The sequence below is a fragment of the Uncinocarpus reesii genome, genomic scaffold, assembly GCF_000003515.1.
Source record: "Uncinocarpus reesii 1704 scaffold_5 genomic scaffold, whole genome shotgun sequence".
In the NCBI taxonomy this organism is placed as follows: domain Eukaryota; kingdom Fungi; phylum Ascomycota; class Eurotiomycetes; order Onygenales; family Onygenaceae; genus Uncinocarpus; species Uncinocarpus reesii.
The window spans coordinates 427,942-451,436 of record NW_003052496.1 but is presented as its reverse complement, the minus strand read 5'-3'; the positions used below and the strand labels follow the sequence as shown (position 1 = coordinate 451,436).

General features: G+C 48.6%; 6 protein-coding genes across 6 annotated transcripts; 2 read left to right on the top strand and 4 right to left on the bottom strand.

The window, feature by feature from the left end:
- Positions 1 to 416: 416 nt before the first annotated feature.
- UREG_07166 (uncharacterized protein) lies at positions 417 to 4,934 on the top strand (the record flags this gene model as incomplete). Its single annotated transcript, XM_002582347.1, has 3 exons — positions 417 to 422; positions 481 to 3,922; positions 3,973 to 4,934. The coding sequence occupies 3 exons, from the start codon at positions 417 to 419 to the stop codon at positions 4,932 to 4,934; spliced, it is 4,410 nt and encodes a 1,469-aa protein (XP_002582393.1).
- Positions 4,935 to 6,106: 1,172 nt separating this feature from the next.
- Positions 6,107 to 7,634, bottom strand: UREG_07165 (adenylosuccinate synthetase; the record flags this gene model as incomplete). Its single annotated transcript, XM_002582346.1, has 4 exons — positions 6,107 to 6,808; positions 6,859 to 7,310; positions 7,418 to 7,486; positions 7,595 to 7,634. 4 exons carry the CDS (start codon positions 7,632 to 7,634, stop codon positions 6,107 to 6,109), a joined length of 1,263 nt encoding a protein of 420 aa, XP_002582392.1.
- An 807-nt stretch (positions 7,635 to 8,441) lies between these two features.
- UREG_07164 (uncharacterized protein) lies at positions 8,442 to 11,593 on the bottom strand (the record flags this gene model as incomplete). The annotated part of the gene is made up of 3 exons (XM_002582345.1): positions 8,442 to 9,771; positions 9,998 to 11,426; positions 11,497 to 11,593. The coding sequence occupies 3 exons, from the start codon at positions 11,591 to 11,593 to the stop codon at positions 8,442 to 8,444; spliced, it is 2,856 nt and encodes a 951-aa protein (XP_002582391.1).
- A 3,025-nt stretch (positions 11,594 to 14,618) lies between these two features.
- On the bottom strand, positions 14,619 to 17,987 carry UREG_07163 (uncharacterized protein; the record flags this gene model as incomplete). Its single annotated transcript, XM_002582344.1, has 3 exons — positions 14,619 to 15,482; positions 15,538 to 15,590; positions 15,647 to 17,987. The coding sequence occupies 3 exons, from the start codon at positions 17,985 to 17,987 to the stop codon at positions 14,619 to 14,621; spliced, it is 3,258 nt and encodes a 1,085-aa protein (XP_002582390.1).
- Positions 17,988 to 18,760: 773 nt separating this feature from the next.
- Positions 18,761 to 19,846, bottom strand: UREG_07162 (uncharacterized protein; the record flags this gene model as incomplete). The annotated part of the gene is made up of 1 exon (XM_002582343.1): positions 18,761 to 19,846. The coding sequence occupies one exon, from the start codon at positions 19,844 to 19,846 to the stop codon at positions 18,761 to 18,763; it is 1,086 nt and encodes a 361-aa protein (XP_002582389.1).
- Positions 19,847 to 21,593: 1,747 nt separating this feature from the next.
- UREG_07161 (uncharacterized protein) lies at positions 21,594 to 23,245 on the top strand (the record flags this gene model as incomplete). The annotated part of the gene is made up of 4 exons (XM_002582342.1): positions 21,594 to 21,803; positions 22,247 to 22,437; positions 22,473 to 22,761; positions 22,952 to 23,245. 4 exons carry the CDS (start codon positions 21,594 to 21,596, stop codon positions 23,243 to 23,245), a joined length of 984 nt encoding a protein of 327 aa, XP_002582388.1.
- Positions 23,246 to 23,495: the final 250 nt, after the last annotated feature.

Below are 23,495 nucleotides of genomic sequence, written 5' to 3'. Positions count from 1 at the left end.
CTTTACTCTCCTTTGCCTAGATTTATGACTCCTGAACACCAGTTGACTGCAGTCTCTTAGCTTTCTCTGAAGATGTCGCGAGAAACAATAACAAAGGCTAAACTTAGCATATCAAGTGGATCAATGGGGCTGCACTTCAGGCTCGCGACGGATAATGTTCCATGTATGGTGAATTCGGTTTATTCGCTGGCGCTTACATGCAATGGACATGAGAGGCTACATTCGCGCCCAATGGGAATATCCATGTCAATTGGGTGACGTGAATAATAACACTGGTATTGATTTCAAAATTAGCTGACATGTTTCCCTCACTGTGTTCCTCTTTTTATGATGAACAGTCGGCCGGCGATCTCTTCTCAGCTCCATCGCTACTCAAGCGCCTTGAACATCTCTAGTTCTCTACCTTGAAGCCAAAAATGGAAGTATGTAAATTCTATTTTAACAGGGAAACTGAACTAGTGTTTGCTTACTTCAATATAGGCAAATAGTTCTGCATCTCACAACCGCGGACGCCTCGAAGAATTAGCCGCCGGCTTAGGCGTTTTTATGAATAGACATCTACCACGCCTCAGGAGGGAATCTGTCTCTTCATTCAGCCAAGAAGATAAAGCAGCAGCGGAGTCGCTCGCAAGACAAAAACGACTGGAGGCTTTCTCTTCTAAATCCCATGTTTTCCGACGCACTCCAAGCCAACGCAACTTTAAAAAGAACGAACTTTACGCCGCAATCGAGACAGCTATCCAGGAAAATAGACCTATTGGAGTTGTCGAATGTTTACTCAGCCAAGTCAAAGATGCAAAAGCTAAAAAGCCCATATTTAAGCATCAGCAAGAGACCGGTGATGCGCAGATAGAAGCGCTCCTACTACTCGCGGCGGAGAAACAACAGGCGGGGGTATTATCTCTGTTGGCTTCACACGCGGATCCCGCATCAATAGCAATGTGTCTTCGATATTCCGTTGCTGCTTCTGATTTAGACTCAGTCAAGGCCCTGCTCCAAAACGGGGCAGATCCGAACTTCTGCCATACTGCAATTCTCGAAAGCGTGGGAAATGGTAACACCCCCCTTGTCAAACTTTTTCTCAGCTCCGAGATACCGCTCGCAAAATCGTGCCTCGATAAAGCTCTTCCTATCGCTGTTTCCAATGGCTCGCTTCAGCTTGTCATAGCTCTTCTCCAACAAGGCGCGGACGCAAATTCGGGGGAACTCTTCGAGTCTGTGGTTAAGGCGGGGAGAATTGACCTCATTGCTGCTCTAGCCTCCGCCGAATATCCGCCATCGCGGCAATCCCTTAACCGTGCTCTTGGGAATATCCTCCTCGAAACGACCACTGTGACCGAAGAGCGACGTTTGATCATCGAAATCCTGGTCTGCGCTGGCGCGTCTGGAGAGAATGTGACAAAAGCCCTGACAAGAGCAGTTTTTACAAATGATCAGAAGCTCGCCTCAACGATCGTTACTCACCACGATTTGACATCCTATAACCCTTTCGACGCGATAATCAAAGCTATAGAAATGGACAATGTTGAACTGCTTACTACTCTTTTTAATGGAAACCTCGACGGAGAGTGCGCATCCGCCATATTGGCTAAATTCCCCAAAATTAGTGGGAATCTACCGTGTGCTAGGAAGCTCTGGATCACGTCAACTCTAGTCAGACGTGGCGCTGGCGGGGTCGCATTGGATGAGTATTTGGTTGATTCCGTTGAGCAGAATGATGAATTACTAGTCAAATTCTTGGTCGACCACGGAGCTTCCGTTGACTATCTTAACGCGAAGGCTCTTTGCTTTGCCATGTCCCCGAAATCGTTTCAAATATTCAAGAAACTTCTCGATGGAAAACCGTCACGGAGTTCATTTGCATACTGTTTCTGCTTCCTACCAACTTTGTCCATGGATTTACAATTAAAATTTGCGTCGGAATTATTACGAGCTGGGGCCCGAGGCGAAGCGGTCGACATGGCGCTGATAGGAGCTGTTTCTGCGGAGGATACGATGGAACGAAATCAGTACATTGACATACTTGTGAAGCACGGAGCAAGTGTCGATGCTCAGAACGGGTGTTGTTTTCAAGAAGCAACAAAGTCGGGAGACATCGTTGCCTTGAGCCTTTTACTCAAAGGCGAACCATCTGCAATATCTCTTGCCAGAGCCATCAGCCAAGCATGTGAATTGCCTGACAAAGAGCTGCGTTTCACGATCGTGGATTTGCTTCTGACAGCAGGGGCCCGTGGACCTCTAATAGACGCGCAACTAATCGAACTCGTTCAAGAAAGCCCCGTTGACATTGTTTTGGTAGGGCTTTTTCTCGAGAAGGGGAAAGCAGATGTTAACACAAACGGGGGGGAAGCGATACAACTCGCGTGTAAGAGTTCGGAGCCCAAGCTTTTGAAGGTGCTGTTGCAATTCCAACCCTCATCTAAAGCCTTGAACGGAGCCTTCCTTACGGCAATATCTTTGCAAGACTCTGGTATCCGTTACAAGATGTGCCATAGGCTCCTTGATGCTGGCATTAGCGGAGAAATGCTGAGCACAGGATTGATCGCTGAACAGAGTTCCCCGTCCAGTAACTTGAAACTGATGGAATTACTTCTGAACCACGGAGCAAACGTTAATTTCAACAATGGGGCTACCATCCGAAGAGCAGTGAAACAGTCAAACGAGCTACAGCTTGCACTTCTTGCATCGAGGACGCCATCACGCCAGACAATATTAGGCGGATTGGAACTTCTGCTGCAGCCAACCTCCTCTAAAAGATATGAACTAGCTACTGTTTTGCTAAACGCAATGGATGAGTCACTGGCCGAGCCTTTGAGTATTATACTTCTGGAGGCAGTCAGGTCAGACATCCGGGATATTCGTTTCTTGAAGCTCCTTCTCCAGCATGGCGCCTCTGCAGATTATCAACAAGGCCTAGCAATGCGTAAATCGATTGATTATGACTATTTCGAGGCATTCGAGGTATTTCTTGGACATTCTCTCTCGCCAGGCACGCTGGAAACGGTTTTTGAATCTTCCCTTCTTCTCAAGGGTACTTCACGCGTTACATACATTACTCGAGTCCTTGAGAAAGGGTGCAGCGGGCGATGCATAGATGAAGCTCTCCTCAAAGTCGTTCAAGAAAAGCCTTGTGATAAGGAAGTGGTTTTACTGTTGCTTAAATATGGCGCCTCCGTCCACTTTGCGAACAGTCAACCCTTAGTTCACGCCGCGCTATCTCATGATGCACTGACGTTAGAGCTTCTTCTGGAATCAGCTTCAGAGGAAACTGCTGCAACGTACGTTCTGGGGAAGACAGTATCGGCAGGGGTAGGCTGGCTATCAGCTGATGGCCTGCCAATAATCAAATCGCTACTTCATCATGGTGCCTCAGGCGAGGTACTCCATCTTGCTCTTATCGCTGCTATCGAAAATGCAATGACGAATCCGGAAGTAGCGCACTTCGTTGATCTTTTGCTTCAGTTTGGAGCCAGTGGTGATTATCACGACGGCCGGGCTCTACGGGCCGCAATCTCAAAAGGCCAGCTTTTACTGGTTAGGAAGATCATTGAGTCTAATCCCTCAGGCGAGACCTTAATGATTGGGCTTTCGTGTGTTCTAACCTCAGATCTCTCTGAAGACATGAGCTTACAATTGGTTGAGATTCTAAATCAAGATCGAATGGACATACAATCTATAGAGACAGCATGGTCGAACACATCGCAAAGGGAATCTCTCTTATTTTTGTGTCTGAAGAAATGGCCACGAGGAACCAGAGTCTTGGAGAAGCTCTTGCAGAATGGTATGAATGTCAATCAAACCACCCCGTACCTGATTGAGAGTGAATGTGGCCTGGAGCATGTTTCAGTTCTGCTATGGGCGTTATTACAACCACAACAGAAAATAAGTTCGTATGTGATTGAATGTCTATTGAAGCATGGAGGTATGCAAAATTCGACCCATGGCTTGCTTATATGTCTAACATCCTACTAGCGGACCCGGATTTTCAATCTACTGGGTCGTTGATGTCGCCAATCTTGATAGCAGCCATGGAAAGGCCCGCTGAAATCGTTTTGAAGCTTATCCAACATGGAGCAGATGCTTCAAGATGTGATAAGGATGGTAGGAGCTCTTTGCTTTACGCAACTAGAAAAAATCAAATAAAGTCAATGCGTTTTCTTATCGAGGGAGGCGCTGCGGTTGACGATGGAAGCCTTCACGAAGCAGCCAGGGCCTTGAATCTAGATGCTATCCAACTCCTTCTCTCTTACGGCCACGATCCCAACTTCCCGTCGATGCTACATGATGGTCGTTGTGCGATGGCAAACCTGTGCCTCTGCGCTTCCGATGTTGGATTGCCTGTTTCTAGAATCAGAAAAGCCATCGACACCCTTGTTTCTGGAAAGGCGGACTTAAGGGATCAAAGTCAAGGAAAACCAGTCCTGCTCCATGCCCTGGATAACCCAAAGTCGTGCGTCCGTATCACAACTGCTCTTCTGGCAAGCGGGATGTGGAAAATAATCAATGATGAAAGCAATCTTTATACCGCCGATAAATCCGTGTACTCACCGTCCATGTACATCAAGAAGTGTCTTCAAAAAAGTCCAAGGGAACACGCTCCACAGCTCCTCTATATACTCCAAGCCCATGGTTGCAAGGACGTATACTACAGGCTCTCCGGTCCACAACCCCCCGACATGGTCAATGCCCCACCAGAAATTGCGGCAGAAGAAAACCGGCGACAGATCCGCGCCAAACGGTTGCAGGAAGAAGAAGAGGACCACCAAATACGCCTAAAGCAGAACGACGATATTGCAAAGCAACAGAATGTCCTGATGACACGGACGCATAACTTGCGCATCCAGCATGACCGTCAAATCGCAGACGAACGCGAAGCAACAACTGAGCGCTCTGCAAAACATCAATTGCGCCTTGAGGCCGAATCTGCAGCTTAAAAGGCTCGCCTCACGCAGCAGAATCGTTTGTTGGAGTTTGAACACATGAAGACCCTCGATCAACTTCGATTTCAGACACTCGAGCGTCAGGGCAGGCTCCAAATTGGACAGGCACAAGAGACAGCACAGATAGAGCGGGAGCTGGCAGATAAGAAACTAGCCGTGGAGATGCAGCGTATCAGAGAGCTCGAGGGCGCTAATGATAGGCAGTACAAGCGGGACGTGGACCTCTTGACGAGACAGGAGAGAATTTTAGCTCAAAGACGAGCAGTGATGGGTGAAGATAAAGGGATATCTGCCGGGCCTCCAGGCGGCAACATAAGTCCAAAGCCCAAACAGATAACTTACAATGGTTCAGGGTTGGATTGACAGAGCAATTAGAATGCTAAAGTGCATTTGATAATAGCTGGACCCTCGTACATTTTGCTATTAGTAGCCATTGTTTCCCAGACTTATGCTGTTTTCTGCGAGGTTCCAGTGCATTCTATCCTGCCGCCGTGTAAGGGCAAAAATAAAAATAGTTGTAGAACAAGGGCAAATCGAACCCAGGCCACTCCAGCTTGCCCTTCTGCCCTCGGGGCATCACACCTCGACGCGAGGTCGGCAAAAAAACTTGGAGCTTCTCTTTGATTGAGCGTGTCATCCTTAGTGCAGGGGCCATGCTAATCTTCTCTGTATCGTTTCAATAAGACCAAATGCCCGAAGGCAGTAGTGGTGGTGATTTGCTCTTCTTATGCTGCAACATCTTGAAGCAAATCGATTCTATTGGCCGATAAAATTGGTTACCTAAGCTTACGGCCCGGGTTTATGTTGTTCCTGAAAGCTTAACTATAAATCGATGCTAGATAACATCATCACATTGAAATAACAGCAGAATTCCGAGAATTGGAGCATTTATCTAGGATTGATAGAGTATTTTTATCTCCATAAAGTCTAGAGTTTAGTCCGGGGGTTTTACTTCCCAGTTTGCCTTATCCAAATCCGGAGATGCTATGCCAAAATGGCGGAGAACAGTCAAAAAGACATGAGCGCGGTAAAGTTATAATATGACGGAAAGATCTAGGATCTTCTTGGGAAACGAACTTTTCTCCGAGATGGCAGAGATAGCGAAATGGGGTCGCTCAAGTGACCTAGAAACATGATGCCTTTGAAGCGAAGTGTTGTACTGAGCCCTACTGAGCTCGCTCGATCATATGGGATCTCGCTGGGCCTGTTCCAACCCACTTAATCGGAACCCCTATGTCTTTCTCGATGTATTCGATATATTTCTGAGCGTTTGGTGGCAGATCTTCCCATTTCGTGATGCCCATAGTATTCGTCTTCCAGCCTGGTAACGTATCATACACCACCTCCACCTTCTCCAGCACATCGGCATCAGAAGGGAAGAATTCGATTTCCTTTCCTTCCAGACGGTAGGCGACGGCAACCTTTATCTCGTCAAATTCGTCCAGGATGTCTAATTTGGTCAAATTGAGAGCAGTGTAATGGTTGATTGCGGTGCTATATCTGCACATCACCAAGTCAAGCCACCCACAGCGTCGTTTTCGACCAGTTGTCACTCCAAACTCACGGCCCGTGACTTGCAACTTCTCGCCAATTTCGTTTATTTGCTCAGTGGGGAAGGGACCTGAGCCGACTCGTGTGCTGTATGCCTTTACGACCCCGATTATGGATTTGATCTGAGTTGGGTTCAAGCAAAGCCCTTGGATGGTGCCGCCTAAACCGGTGCAGGACGAGGTAACATATGGATATGTGCCGTGATCAATGTCGAGCATGAGGGCGTTAGCTCCCTCGATGAGAATGGATGCGTCCTTATGTTTGCGTAATAGCGTCAATTGATCCACCACAAAAGGTTTAAGCAAAGTTCGGTATTCCTAGATTATGGTCAGTAACGAGCGACTATGAGACAAGATGGAGAGATTACCTTGAACCTGTTGATCTCCGCTTCCAAGTCATAGTTCAACTCCCCAAACCGTCGTCGATAGCCGGCCTCCAGACTTCGCAATTTTGTCTCCACAACGCCCTCATCCAGAACTTGTCCGATCCGTACACCTCTTCTCGCGGCCTTATCGCTATAGCATGGCCCAATACCTTTTCCAGTTGTCCCAACTTTCCGCCCGCCGAGGGTTGCCTCTTCGAGACCGTCGACAACAGAATGGAGATCGAAGCAAACGTGAGCACGGTCGCTGATGAAAACACGCTTATGTGCGTCCTTTAGGCCTTTTCCTTCTAAAGCCTCGAGCTCTTTGAAGAATGAGGGAACGTGGACGACCGTTCCGGAACCGATTAGGTTTACGCATTTCGGCGAGATGAGGCCCGAAGGAAGAATATGGAAATCGTACGTGACATTGTCATGGATAATCGTGTGCCCGGCGTCTAGTCAATGCGATACATTAATCAATACGGTTCCCGTCTCCATTGGCGCACACAACGGTAATCGGCTGTGAGCTCGTTGCTAGGGAGAGCGAGGAGTAGAAACTCACTATGTCCGCCGGCTGACCGGCAACAGAGATCCGCATTTTGTGAGAGAAGGTCCGTAATTTTTCCCTTCCCTAATAGACATCCATCCGAATTAGTACAGCGTTCAAAATTTGTGATGGCATCATGCATCCGGGCCAATTGTCAAATTGACCGATGATGCAGGGACAGGAATTTCTAACCTTCGTCCCCAAATTGGGAGCCCAAAACCAGTGTCACCATGATCCTGCTCCGAACTCTGATACAAGTGCTTGGACAGTATACCACCTCCGAGTAAACTTCAAGGTATCTCTAACCAATTGACTTTGTTTTTGTGCAATTGACGAGTCCGTGATATCCAGCGCAAGGATGCCGAGGGGTAAAAAGGGAGTGATGAACCCCGCCTCCCTCAATAGCAGTTGACAACGTGCAGGCACTTAATTGAGTGAATTGGGGAACCGTAAGAGCCCGCGATAACCGTCTTACGACAGGGACTTTGTGTCAAGATTTGCAACGTCAAGTACAAATGACCAAACTGCGAAAACTCCGGAATATGCGCGCAATCTTTTGTGCCGTTGAGTCACTTTTTTGGCGGGGGAGCCTGATTATGTAAGGGATTCAATCGGGTCGGAGGATAGGTCGGGCCGTTCCTAAACCAAGCTAGTCTTGAATTAGAAACTTATCGGAGAAACTAATGTTCCAGGACGACATTCCAACCAACCATTAACAGGGGGTCGTCCATTTATCCTGTCCCTCTAGTAATGTATGCATCTACTCCGTAGACGGAATTCAGATATATCGGATTAAGATTTACTATTTGCTGGGTCAAAATTATCAAATAAAGCGTAGTTGGCCCCATAACCATACATTGCAGCGATATTCAAGGGCGACAGGCAATGTAAACAACGCTCGCCAAACACCGATACCATCGGCGGAAAAAGACTAAAACTCCTTGCCAAACGCAGTCACCCAATAATATGATCACTCCGGCCGCTTACGCCTCAATTTGTCATTCCTTAGCCTCCCTGGTGCTGTGAATATTGAGGATCCTTAAATCAAAGATTCGGCATTCGAACCCAGCTGCCTTTTTGCACCTTCTCGAATCCAGGCACGTAGGCGTCCAAGCTCCAAGATACTCTGACGATGGCGTTCCCACGCGATTTCCCAGTGTTGACGAACAACAAAGTCTTCTTCCATTCCACGCACGTAGGCAGTAAAGCCAAATTTCCCAGTATTACTTAGGCTGTTCTCGTCGCTGCTTTCGTCTTCGTCATCCCCGGCCGCAGGGCATTGATTCCCATCCAGATTCAACCGATTACTGTCACCTCTAGCACTCATCCAATTTGGTGATAGCAATGTATCAACGGAGTTTTGTCTCGAGTTAAAATGGGAAAGCATGGTTCGATTAAACCGATTGAATTCGTTCATATACGCCGCCATATCGGTCATAAACCGATCCCACATTCCCCGAGCGAGAATTTGTTCTGGCTTCATGCCCGGAAGCCCCGGATTGACAGTAAACTTAGGAGCAGTCGGAACTTTGGGTGGTTTGGGTAGAGAGAGATCCTTTGGTTTAATACGTGTTCGAATCGACTCGGGCTGAGAATCAAACGGAAGAGTAGTATTTAAGTCCTTCAAGTCGTTAATGCCGCTACTATTAGTTGCGGTGAATGGGTTAACCAGCCCAATGTCCGTTAAATCGAGAAGATCGGGACCTGTGTTAGAAGCAAGGGGGTTTCTAACATTGGAGGAGTTGGTTGGTTCCTTTGGAGTCGCGGTTGGTATATTTTGGAGGCCTGCGGAAGGTATTGTCTCGTCAATATCCATCGCTTCAGCAGCTCCGTTCATGGTATTCTCAGCCGTTTGCACACCAGACGCGTACATCGTTGCCGCCTCTTCAGCTTCTGATGTCACAGTCGCCGGTCGCGGAACCGCGTGGCGTTTCGAAGGCCTGCTTTGTTTCTTGGGGCTCTTGTGACGGCGAGAGTCCATTTGCTGCGATTGAAATGCGTCGGGGCGTGGAATTGTCCATTCGTTGTTTTTGAGGAGTTCTGCCCAATGATCAGCTGAAAACTTCGCTTCTGCAAACGGTGGAAGTGGTTGAGAGGAAGCACGATCTGCGCTGGGATTGGTTGCAGTCTGTGAAGAGTCCGATGGCTGAAAATGGGAGGATATGCCAGGCTTGTTCAGAGTTCTACCTCGTGTTGGTATTGTCTTCGAGACAAATGCAGAGCTGCTAGACGATGCAGGAGTGAAAAAGTGTACGCCATCCCCAAAGGTGCCACTCCATTCCTTTGCTGAGAAACTAGTGTTAATGTAGTCGTGGCTTTTGCTTTTTGGCGTTGTCTTATGGATTTCATTCACGTTGATCGCACCGAAACTAAGGAGTAGCATTCAATTAGTTTCTGCATCACTAAGCTGAGGAAGATTTCCAGCCGGATAATGATAAAATCCAGTGGCCTTCCCCATTTCCATTATTCCTAAACCATCCTTTCGATGAACTAAGGCCGCAGTTTCTTAGGTATGAATAACGGCATCAAAAGGATTGGTCTATAGGAAGAAGGGTCATGGCCATTGCCATGAATAAATTAGTAAGGGTGACATACATATTACTAGACGAGGGATTGCGGCCCTCATTAGAAGCTGGAACTCCCGTCTCCCTTCGGGCATTTTCATCACTGTCGGCATTACTAGAAAATTGTTTGAACGACTTCGACGCGCGCTCCGCAGTTTTTCTGCGGCTGCTTCTGTCTGATTCAATTCCGTCATGGAAACTGTTGGGATCCGTTCCCCAGCCACCAAAGTCCCCGCGGTTACCCTTTGCAGGCGCTTTTTTATGGCCGTTATTCGTCTCACCGAACAGCCATGAATCGGGGTGCATTGCCCATGCTGAAGAGGTGTCGCCACTGCTATATCCTTTGTTATAGTTCGTATACGCGTTGGCGTTTCCCTTGTTGCGAATTCTTGTACGCGGCTTGGCCTTCGGGCGGAAAGTGGGGAGAATCTCATCCGAGTCACTCGAGGTAGGGGAAGAAGTGAAAGCATGGTTACGACTAGGTCTCAGCTTAGGACTCTCGCTGTGATGCCTTCCTCCAACTGGAGTAGCAGTTGGACTCGGTGGATTTGTTCGAGGACGAGGCCCGGGATCTTCAAACAGGGTACGGGCGCTGCTGGTAAACCCCAAGCCCGCACTCGACACATAAGTCTTCTCCCCGCCAGCGGTAGCATATCTACTGCTAGTCCTTTCCAAATTCGGCATTGAAGAAGGGTTCGAATCGCCGGTAAATTTCTTCTTCGTAGGCGACGGCGCTTGTTCAAATAAGGGATTTGAGGCTTGAGCCCTCTCACCTCTCGAAACGCTGGCATAGGCTGAAGTACTCTTTGCCATTGGTTCATCTCCCCCAGGCGTTCCGGGAGCAAATCCATTTCTTTTCTTAGTTGTCTGTGATCTTTGAGGGGCTGTCTGCTTCTGTGGATTGAAATAAGATTCATATGCAGAATGAGGTCTTTGACCTTGTTGTGCCTTCGCTGTGGGAGGCTTTTCAGTCCGCCCTGCCTCCTGCGATGAGCGTCCCGTCCGTGGGTCGAAATTCGTCCATCCACCAGCAGGATGGGAATTATGTTTCATATTTTGAAATCCATGATACGCTTCAGCTCGTGTCCTTGCGTCTTCATATACCTTATCCCACTTTGAAGCGCCAGGTTTCGTGTAGTTGTTCCATTTCTGTGCCCCAGAGGTTGGTGGTGGAGGAGCGTACGATCCTGTGGGGGGATAGCCAGACTTGTTCCCAGTGCTTGTTGGCGTTCTTCGCGGAGGCGTGGGAGCAAATGGAGTTCCCGAACTTTGTGTCCTAGGGGTAGCAGTTGCCCGCGAAGAGCTATAGTGTTTTCCATAGCCAGCGCGGATTCTGTCCGTATCATACTTGCTTCGTAACTGAGAGTCATTGAGAACCTCGTAGGCGGTCTGGAGTGCTTGAAATTTTGAGTTGAACTCTGTTTCTCTTCCTGGGTTTCGGTCGGGGTGGTATTTGAATGCTGCCGTTATGCCGTAGCTGGTAAGCTCTCAGTTGCGGGAAAAGTGGATTCAAATGACAATACTGCTCACCGAGTTTCCTGTATTGTTTTCTGATTTCCTCTGGCTCCGCACGGCTATCAATACATAGCTCCGCGTAGTAATCCCTTCTCACATCCACCTTCACCATTCTCGACGACCAGCGTCTCTCTGACAATATCTGTCAGAGCACGAATGCCGGAATCGGCTGCTTAGCAGTCAAATATGGTAAATAACTTTTTGATTATTATTATTGCATTTTCTTCGCATGGAGTCCCATTCATCGATTATCTGTCACGGGTTCACTACCACGATGAGAGCCGATCGAGGTTCGTCGGAGTTCGACTCGAGAATAATTGGGAAAATGAATGTCCACGAGTTCAAGGTCCTGCAATTCGGAGTCAAGATTAGTACTCCGTATAACAGTTTTGATTAACTTAGACACGCTAAATACCAGCGTTATGAATAGTGCAGGAAAAAGGAAAACCAGCCAGCTCAATCAAATTGTCAAGATCTGAGGCGAACTCATGCCCAACCATGAAAGGTGAGGCAAACCAAGGCGAGACTGGGTTGAGTGATGCAAGACAGCATCTAAAACTGACCTTGGTGAATTCGAATATGGACGACGCACAATGGGAAGACGTGGTTGGTCTATTGGGCAGATGTTAGGTAGCAGTACACCAAAGCAAGAGACTAGTGCCTGGAGAGCGCCAACAATATGGGATTCAAATGAAAATAAGAAAAACAATAATCAAAGTCATTCACCATAATTCTTGTGGAAGACTGGGAAACATACATAAGGAGTGACTGCTGAATAGAATCAGGTCGCTGATAAGTCTAGGACAATCTTCATTTATTTTTGTTGCAATTCAACGAGAGCAGAAAAATAAGCTGACTGGCAAGGTTTAGGAAGAATATCAACCAGATAACAAGCACCAGCTGCAACAAGCTGAAGGTGAAACACGCGTTGAAACCAATGAACAAAATACAAGTTGGCCCTCACATCACGAGCAAATCGATAAACAACTGCCAGTATTCTGACACCACTCACCGCCTTCTGCGTTGGGTCACGTGCAGCAGAGTCACCCACTAGACTTGATTTGGAATTGACGACTACCATCGACTTTGGACTGCTTCCATCAGACGTTCAGCCATACTGACGGCTTATCAGTGCGCTTTGTAGTCCTCTTGGACTATAAACAGTTTCCTGTTTATCTCTCCTAGCTCTATTCCCCTGATCGGCCTTGTTTATTGTCCCTTCCAATGTAGGTCATCGCTTGCCAGTCCTCAAGTATCACCAGCACTATTACCCACCCTCCAGATGGTTTCGATCGAGATCCGCCATATCCTACGGATACATATCTTTATCCTCCGGCTCCCAGCTATAGCCATCCTAGCCCTTCCTTTAACTTCCGCCTTATTGTGTATTGCCATGTCATCTAGGATCCTAGGGGCCATCACCATCCGTGACACCTATCAACATCATCATGATAATACAACGACACCAGAGCTCATGTCATATCGAGAAATCGTTTCTTCAGATTTTGGGGCCGAAGGGCAAAAGACCTGTTGAGCGAGAATGTCTCGTTGGACGGGTCGGAATAGCTCCCTCGTAACCCGCTTTCCTAGGACAAACCAATATCAGCCTCATTGTTCGTCGTATCCAGATCTCCCTCCCAAGTCTCTTCTCGCACTCTTGATCTTTTTTGTATATCAGCGCTCGTTCAGAGCGTGAGAAAAGTCGAGTTTGCAGGATAACGTTGCGAAACGTTAGATACCCGTATAGTTCCCCATCCCTATTTTGGTATGAACAGCGAGGAGACCATCTTAATACCCAATATGTTGGAATACATGGGATACACCTTACCCCTGTGGTTAAAGATCGGAATCTGCGGAGCGTGAAGAACGTCAAACCTTGAATGTTGGGTCGCCTTTGGGAGAAATCCATATTATAAAAAAGAATTAGTAAGTGTTGTGCCGAAACCATGCTTTTCTGATTACAGTTAATGGTTAGGGAAACGAATCGAGAAACAACGGCCACCGAGCTCGATGATATAAGGTTGAGGGAGAAATCCTAAGATTAGAGATGTGAGCGAGAGCATCGATGACATGGTGGAAGGAGGGAGCTCGGGGAAGCGAAGGATCGGAATATCAGGATCGCCGAGTCCAAAACAAAGAAATCTAAACTTATAAGCCCCAAATATGTTCTACTTTTAGCGGGGGAGGAAGGATAGTGCATCAGGACAATCCATGAACATGGTGGCGTGCACTTTCCTCCTCCCCCAGCTCCCGGGTTCGAACCCTCGACGGCGACCGACCGATTTCGACCGACCGACCGACCGACCGAACGGCGTAAAATCCCCACCTGGGGGTTTTCATAGCATTGGACTGCCCTGGCACGCGGGTACTTCAATGTGAACTTTTTGCAATTTTTATTTTTTTCATCTTGTAGCCCACTTACTGATGCTTCTTCCAATATGCATCTCATCCATTTCGGTCTTGTGGTTGCTGCTCTATCCATCATGCGCGTTGAGCCCTTTTTCTGACAACGATCGCCCATGAAACCGCGCCGTTCCTGCCCTGCGGAAAATTGCCAATGATTGGGAAAATTTCAAACAAGTTATGGAAAGCACCTTTAATATCTAAAGATCAAGTCTTACTCAATAACGAATTGATATCTTCTTTCCATATTTTTCCAAGTCGCAATGTTCTGGTGGCCTCCTTGGTCAAGCGTTTATCGCGACTCAAAATTTCCCTATGATATTCAGAAGTATGCACTGCTAGAGTTTAACCACATAACCAACCTCCTACTCTCTTGAGATATCGAAACGGATTTGAAACAGTCATAGGCCCCAATCCCCCAACATCTGCCTGCTATAAACAGCACCTGGTAACCGGAATGGCACCATTGCAGTAGGAGTACCAACTCAGTATCAGGAGAAGAAAGAGCAAACGAATCCGGTATCCAGGTCACAAAAAATCTTCAAGCCTTGCTTCCTAGTAATCCCAAAAGGATTGATGATATATAGATATTTTTTATCATTGACCAAAATCGTTAGCAACATTCGCTGAGGTACATTAAGTTACTTGCATCTAAAATATGCGACTAGATCCAAACAAAGATTATTCATTCCGACATAACTTCATTTCGCGTTTCCATTGGCATCCCCAAGAGCTTAGTTCCCCGCAGCGCCATTTCCAAAGAAGAATTCACCAAAGAGGCCATACCCAGCGCCTTCACTCCAGTCGTGCTGCAAGCCAACAGTCATGCCAAAGCCCAAATCAACACCCGTGTCCGACGAGCCGCCACCAATTCCAAAAGGCGAGGATATAGGGAACGTGTCAAGGTCGATGCCAGTTGATGCGGCGTATAGTTGTTCGTGGTCCAAACGGGTATCGAAATTAAGAAAGTCGAGGTCTGGTAGATAGGTTTGGGGAGGAGCGCTATACGCGTGCAGAGGGGATTGCGTTGTAAAAGGGTTAACATAAGCGGATTCTTGTTGGTGATGGGCGGAAGTAGAACTGTTAGTGTAAAGATGTTGTTGCATGGTATTAAAGGAGGCCCTGTCTGTTATAGGTGGAGGTTGTGGCAAAAACTGCTTCGATGTGTGTTGATCATGATAGTTTCTAGGATATTCTGTTGGACTCATGCTGTTCGAAGGAAAAGAAGAATTGGGCAGAAGGCGGGGATCATGATTAACATCGTGATAGTCGGGGCCTCTTGCTTCGCACGGTATCGGCGCCGTAACCGTAGATTGAATGTTTGGAGATGTGTCGGGCTCGACACGTAGACCTGTTGGGATTCGAGGTGCATCACCTTGTCGTTTAGGACCTTGACCACTCTTCCCTGCGATAATAGAGGGATCTTCCCCTGTGCGGGATGATAGGCCGAAGCCAGTCGTGGACAAACACATTTGAACCGTAGCCTTGCTCATTCGCTCAAACACATCTCGACATGCTTCGGCAGGAGGGCACTTTTCCATCAAGTCTTCCAAAACTGAAATGGCACCTAAAACAGTAAAGTCGACATCATCGAGAGTCTGAAGCCAAGTCAACACAGGTAAAGAAACAGGAGGTAAAAATCTAGTCACTTACGAGGCGACTTCGAACCACCGGTGAATGCCATATTGCATAGAGGAATGATATGCCTGTCTTGTGAGCATCGCCATCGTATCATACATCCAAGGATAGTTTCAGAACGTACCTGCCATGAACAGATGGTGTGTTGCAAGGTACGTATAATTTACAAGCCGGACACGATGCAATTGACGATATAATCTCAACGTCCTCTGACCTGCTTCGGCAACCTTGGCATATATGTCGTCTTCATCCTCGCTGTCTTCAATGTTCGCCAGGGACGGGCTCATAACATGCTCTGCCTGGTTGAGATCGGCAGCCAATGGCGCGGGAACCACTAGACTCTGTCTATAAAGCATAGTTAATGCTTGCCAATAGTTGAGTTCCAAGAACTCGACGGAAAACTTGACACCAATTATCTCGGAAGAAGGTGCAGATTGCATCCACTCATCCAACCTACGATGAACATCTTGTCTCCATGAGCGAAAAGAGCCAAACTTTTGAAGAAAGGGTGAAGGAAGGTCCATCTTTGTGGACGACACATTATTCCGGTTGGTGCTTGACCTCCGTGCCATGTTAGCTTGCTGATATTGAAGTACCTGCTGAATTTCAGACTGCAGTAAACGGAATTTAAAGTAGTGGTATGAGACTTGCTTATAGCTTGCATTTTCGCCGGGGGGAGGGGTTAAAAAGCCTGCTTTGGTGATATATTTGTCGTCGAGGAGGGAAGGGAACTCTGTCGTGATGACTTCGTCCGAAATTCCAAACGGTCGCCCAACACAGGTGCTGACTAGGCGGTCGAAGGAATATGCGCTCCACCACAAACGACGGCGAAGATCTCGTATCCATTCGCGCCGTCCGCGTTCTCGTGCGTGGATGCTATGCTTACCCAAGGACGCTTCACTTGCCTGACCCTTCCCGCTTTTCACGCTTTCCCGTCGATGTAATTGGTGCGATGTTAAGTTTTCGTCGACAAAGTCAAGACCAGTGCCATCTTCATGATGCAAACCCAAGTCAATGGCCAGCCGTACTGCTACTCCTACTATATACCATAAACCCGGAGCCACAGGTCGAAGAAGTGCGAAGCTCGCTAGTAATAAGACGGCCTGGAGCTCCTCTAGGCCGCCAATGAATCCATCCGCAGCTGAAGGCGAGCTGAAACATGACTCAAGATGTAAAATGGCGGAAGCGTGGTATTCCTCCGGCTGGTACTGATGGCCGGAAGGAAGGTCTTGCCCCTCAGAGTTTAGTGAAGATGGCGTGTCATTATCGGGACGATCCTCGTTACGAGAAGAAACCTCATCTCTTTTGACATCATAAATAATGCCCGCGCCAATTGCACAGACGATATTTAGAGTATAGAGGTCGCGAGAGGACCGAGCTTTCTCTTCCGTAGAGTAAACACGCTCAAACAGTTCCATGAACTCCACTCTGTGAAGGATTGGAGCCTGAGGGTTTGCATGCTCGAAATAAAGATTCGCAAGGCGACGAGCCAGCGCGCAATCAGGGAACGGCGCGCGATTCATAGACGGTCTGGCTTGCAGCCCAAAAAACGAGTCTCTCATTGAATTTGCATGATTACCAGGAGCAGTAGAGGCCCGACGTGAACTCGGACGCATCGCCCCACGCTCCGATGTACTGGATGAAACTGAACTTCTTACAGCTGCAAAGACCACGCGAGCAAACGAGATGCCCGAGGTGGAACCGAGATACCTCGAATCAGACGCGCCGTGGACTGGAACCATGCCGATTTTCGAAACCAAATTGTCCAAGCCTCTATTGGAATCCGGTGTTCGCCGCTTATGGTCAGAGGCAGCCTCTTGTTGGACGTTGGCGTGCACAGCATTCCTTTGACTTTCAGCTTGCTTTTCTTCATTTTTGATTTCAATGTCGGTCCCGCTTCTGGCTACACCGGGAGACTCGAGCGATCCGGATCGCTTGCTCAATTGAGAATCCTCACCAGCCGTAGAATCTGCACTGGGTGAGTACGCGGTGGCCTTGGCTTTCGTTTCTCCTTCGTGAGCCTTGGGAGGTGCGAATTCAATTCCATTGTCGCCCAGCAGCTTTTCCAAGTAATTCACCCGTGATTCAAGGAAGTAAACATAGCTCCTTGGAATCTCTCGCTTCGTTATCGGGTCAAATCCAATGCAGGGCACTCCAGCCTTCTCACACAAGTGGCAACTCGGAAGCTGCTGATCGCACCGATTTTTGCGATTGCGGCACCGATGGCATGCGGACACGCTGCGAAACGAGGGGAATATGGTCGAAGAGTTCCGCGGAGGCCTCTCTTCCCGGTCTCGTACAGGTGACGAGTCTACCGGGGACTTCTGGGATGGGCGATCAATGCGAGGAAGGGAATTTTTATATGGGCGGACGGCATCTGTCTCGTCGGAAGGGTATGGACGCTTTGTGCCACTATGGCTGCGCGCCGGGGACGTGGACGATTGGGTCGTCGCGGAGTTCAGCATAGCTCAGGATCGGCATCACCATGTTGTTCATAGAAAAGCACACGGATGTCAAAATAACAGAACCACGGCTTTATGTGAGGGCCTCGCGGTCTTGTGAGGTCAACTTGCGGATCGTCATAGCACTCGATGCCGAAAGGCTCTTCGGTTATTATTGTGCTCTGGGGATACGAACCTTGCTGTTTGACCGGAATCTCGTTCACCCACCAAACCAAGGACTACCTATCGCACTTGGGTATATTCTCGAGAAGGAGGTGCTCTGTGTCTGAGACAGGACAGTTCTGTTGCCTCTTCACACGGGATTCAACTTGATAACTCTGCCTTCTGTGACGGAGACGATTCGTTCAGGGCCTCGAATTCGGACCAATTGACGCCTTCGAATCAAGGGCTTGCGTGCAGGGGTGGCAGTGAAATCGTAGACACGGTCAACCCTCTCGCGGGAAATGCAAAGGTGAGGACAGTAGAGATAGGTTGATTTCTCTCCCCAAGGTCATTGTAGGACGGACCTGTTGACAACGTCGCAAGGCTTGGAGAGAAATGCGGTGGCAGCGACAAGGATCGTGTCTTCGTTGCTTCGTGTTGGCTTCTCCGCACCGGCTCTTTTGGACCTCTCTGATTTGCGGCAGTGGAACCTGCGAGCTCTCGCGGAAGTAATTGGACAGTCTCTGCCCGAACACAAGATCTTCGATGAGGCTCAACAAGTTTATGCTATTTACGGAGGACAGAGAATTAATGCTCAAAACTTTCGTCGCTAAACTACAAGTATAAGCGGAATTCTATCCTAAGTGATGCCCGTCCAACAACTGAACGACTGTTTGAGGGATGCTATTTACGCCTGCGGCATTGATGGCGCTGGTAGGTATGGAATATATGCGTTCCCGCCAGGCGTTTTGGCGACGAGCAGGATGTTCCACAAGGCCCCGCTCAACATCAGCGAGATACGCACGCAGAGACGCAAAGTTCTCCTGGGTTTCTGGCAAGTCAGCCTTTGTGCCGATGACAAACCAGGGCTTCGTGTACACGGGCTGAACCTCGAGTTCTGGGAGGTTCGTTCGCTGTATTGGGGCTGCAAAGTCTGAATCAAGATCATCCGAATATGCGTCAATGACCCGTGGCTCGTCGCAGCTACTATTGAAGGCTGGATTTGGGGACCTGATCTCTGTCTCCATGTTGAGTTGCTGTTCTCGAAGAACCTGGTATTCATCAAGCTCCCGCCATAGGCCTTTGAGAGCCTGTACGGCGTCGCCGGCACTCAAGTCCACAACAAACGCAAGAATTCCCGCTCGTTCAATGTGTCGAAGGAATCCCAACCCTAGGCCTTTGTTGAGATGGGCGTCTTCGACTAGACCGGGTATATCAGCGATCGTAAAACGGGAGCGCGGTTTTGCTCCCGGCTTGGACTGGGTGAATGGGCGCCCAGTGAGGTTATCTAGAACAACAGTCCCAATATTTGGTGAGAGTGTTGTAAACGCCCAGTTACCTATTCTGGCGCGGCTATTGGTGATTGACCGAAGGAGGGTGCTTTTTCCAGCATTCGGTAAGCCTACTAGCCCAACATCTGCAAGTAGTTTCAGCTCTAATTCCAATTCCAACGACATGCCATCTTCTCCTCTCGTAGCGAATATTGGTCGTGGATTTGATCTTGACACGAAATGCGGATTACCGTAGCCACCAACCGCACCAGCAGCAAGCAACATCGGTTTGTCCATCGGCTGGGACAGGTCGAGGTGTATAGGAGATGGAGGTTCTGTTGCCGCGATATTCATACGCTGGGGAGGCTGTAGGATAGGAAACTCCGTCGTCAAAAAATCGGATGCCTGTGCTCCTGGGTAAAGAACCCACTGCTCCCGCTTTGAAGACATAGCGCGGAGTGCCTCCTGCTCGGGCATCTGTCTCTTGAGATAGCGTAGTTCATGTTCCTTTTTCGCCACAGGATCGTACCTCCCAATCTCGCGAACCACAGTCCCAACAGGAACCTGTAAGAGTACGTCGTTGCCCCGCTGGCCTCCTGGAGTTTCCCCTTTCCGTTTCGTCCACGCCCAGCATATATCAGTCCCCTTCTTGCAAGCTTGTGAAGGCTAGTCTGCCCATCAATGGCTTGGATATAGATGCTCCCTCCGCTCCCTCCATCACCACCGTTCGCGGGTCCTTCTGATATGTATTTCTCCCGAAGAAACGAGACGCATCCACTCCCGCCAGAACCTGTACGTAGCCTGAGAATGCACCGATCTTGGAAAATGAACCGACCGTAGTCCGATGGCGAAGGGTTAAGACGACTCGCCTCCGGGGCGTTCTTCGAGGTCTGGGAGCTCGTCAACGAAGAGGCATGTTTAACATAACGGGTATGCCGGACTCGGAGGGAAGAGTTGAGTTTTTTTTGGAATTTGAGCGCGGCACCAAGCGTATACTTGGCTGTATCATTAAATAGGCAAGGGTAAAGAAAGGGCATTAGAGTTGAATTCGCAACGGATGCCATGATAACGAATAACTAGGTGCCCATACGCAGTAACCCTCTGGTTTTCTCTGAGGTTCCTCTCAATCTTGGGCCAAATTTCAAAAATACTGCCGGAGCGGAATATCTAAGGTCCGTGAAATTGTTGATTATGTAATGAATTTGGGTCTGTGCTCAAGCTACAACCTTGTCGTGGCGCTGGACCAACTCCAGTACAGAGGGAATCGGACCGCGAGTCAACCATCTGTCTCAGGTATTTTTCTCATACACTGGAAGCCCATGCCGAACTCCATAGCGGTCTCGAAAAGTAGATTCCTTTGAGCTGACTCAAATCATCTAGCATGCATGTGGGCCGTGGCTTTGGCCCCTTAGCAGGCGAATCACTTTCAATATCGAATTCCGCCATTGCTTGTCCTGATGCACTCCAAACCCTTGCAGATTATGGCATTGATATGGATCAGCGAGCGTTGCCAAAGTTAGCCATTTTAAGTTCTCCAAACTGGCTTTGATGAACCGGGTAAGAAAGAGCCCGAAGCCGTGCCCGTATCCTTATTGAGAGGTCCAATGTTATCATCCAGTCCATGCTCCGGTTGGATTTCGAATGGTGGTAGAGGGTATTTGCATATGAATTTGAAGTTTTGACGTGTTGAAAAAAGAACTGTAGCTTCTATTCGCTTAGCTACTTATTCGCTCTCGACCCGGGTTTCTAGAAGTGTATTGAGAGATAGTAAGACGGGAAATTGGACTCACCAGTTGAAACTTGCATGAAAGGAAGAAAGGGAAGCTAAGCACAAGCAGAGGGTTGGCGGCATATCTCTAATGTCACCCTTCCCACACCTTAGGGAGGCATTTGCTACCCTTAGGTTTCTGGTTGGAGATCCGGGTGTTGGCACTATGCTAGACAATAGCCGCTTCTGAGCACGACATGCCTTATTTGTGATACATAGAAAAACATCTTTTCCGGGATTGAGTATCCAGCAAGAGTGTTGTTGGCGAGATAAGCAGAACGCTTCGACATCATCTGATCCCGTACATCATGTGAGGGAGCATCTTTTTGGAAGCGCGGCTATTGGAAGTCCTAGCTGCATGATGATGTCAAATCACTTGACGAGCGACGGCATAGCCGACCCCCCAATAGAGGATACGGCACTATCAAAATGCAAGAATTTGTGACCACCAACCACTTGGCCAACCCAATTCCCTGTTCATCCCGAACTTCAAATCTACCATGGACCACGATTGTACGGGAAGATAGCCCCATCGACAGAGCAAATATCCAAAATCGCAATCAAAAAGTTAGAGAGATCCGCAAACCCGGTGCAAATGGGTTCCACGAACCAGCGGAAGGTTTTGTGACTTTGCCGCCGGTTTGTGAAATCCAGTCAGTCGTTTGCACTTTCAGCCGCTGTACTGTGTAACCTCGAGGGTATCGAAGATTAGCCAGCGCATAAAGAAGGTTCGTATTGACCCCAGGCTTGATATAGAACGCCTATCTTTAATTTGCCGGTTCACCAGACAGTCGATGCGCATCTCAAGGCCCGTGCTCTGACGACAGGGGGACATTCCGTTGTAAACTACCCATTAGGCACGCACGCGGCAAACTGCCTTAACTGGCGCAACTCGTCGGAAATTTGAATGATTCAACCAATAGGGCAAGCTCGGTACCACAAGTCAAGGATAGGACGGATTTCCAATCTTCTTAAGCGGCGTGGGCACCTGAATCTGGACCCCATTTTCAAGAGTCCAATATTGTGAGCTCAAGTGGTAAAATGGCTGAAAATGCCGACAGGTCATTACTTTTGCTAACTAGTGGGGTCGAATGATGCAAAGTGTTCGTAACATTGCGGCCCAGTATGCACGATGTATGCAAAAACGGTTATGCATGCAAGATGAGCGGCATTCGCTTGAGCTGTCGTCGGACCAGAAAAAAAGCCCGTCGGGACCAAAGGGTGTCAGCCTCGTAGAAAGACGAGATAGCCGCCGCTGGACTCACAACACCACGTAAAGTTTTAAGTTTGCTGCTTCGACTGTCCCAGAACTGAAATGGAGAAAGTCTCAGGAGATGGAATCAAAATGTTTTATGTGGGCGGAGTGCTGCGGACACTGATAGTCGCGTTGCTCATTGGCCCGTATGGCGTTCACGCAGCGTTGATGCCGTCGATCGATGGATGTGCACGAGTCTCGAACGTCGAATCTTGGTTCGGGCGACGTCGGGACAGGGATCAACTTCCGCCGCATATGGAAACACACGTCCATGATGTCTCGCAGCTTGGACAAGGTCTCAGCCGTCTTCTCGTGGTCAACATTGGAAGGAATGCCACGCAAGTGCGCCTCCGCGACATTCCGTTGCGATAGCGAGGGGCAAACAATGGAGCGGCAATGTGAGTGCCCCAAAAAGGGTCTTGGTCAAAGAGTCCTGCGTCACGCGTAAGAAACCAAACGAAACCAGACTCGTAAGGGCCGTTACGGTTTTGAGTTCGAAACCGACTCAAAACTGGCTCACATGACCCGCTAGCCTGCTCCTCGCGTGGGCCATACCGGGAGGGACAGGGTGGTCTTCCGGGAACCCGATCCAAAGTTCATCTCGACTTGGCTCCGAAGAGGTCAAGCTAAACCTCGCTCGGTCCGTTGGGACGTCGGCAACGGAAAATCCTCCCGTCCGACCCACGGAGCACCAGCTTCCAAACAGGACATCACGCTCCACAAAAGCAACTTTATACCAAACCGCTGGGAAGCCTTCTGGAAGACAACGAGGGAACAATTGTATCGAAATCTCATGAGCAGCCTGTTGTCCAAGTCGGGGGTTTAAGCTGTGGCAATCCTAACCCACCGATCCAATAACAAAGACGGAGATATCGGTGATGCACTTTCGTGACTCTGGAATTGATTAGGTATACGACCGACCGCGGGTGTAGTAAACTGCATCTTCTTTGCATAGTGCAGCGCAGCTGTCGGTACCCAGGACTACGAAGCTTAATAAATTGCAGTTGACACACCAGGCAATCGGTGACTCGGAACGCTAGGGGTCAAACGCGAGAACCTCAACAATTTCAAAATTA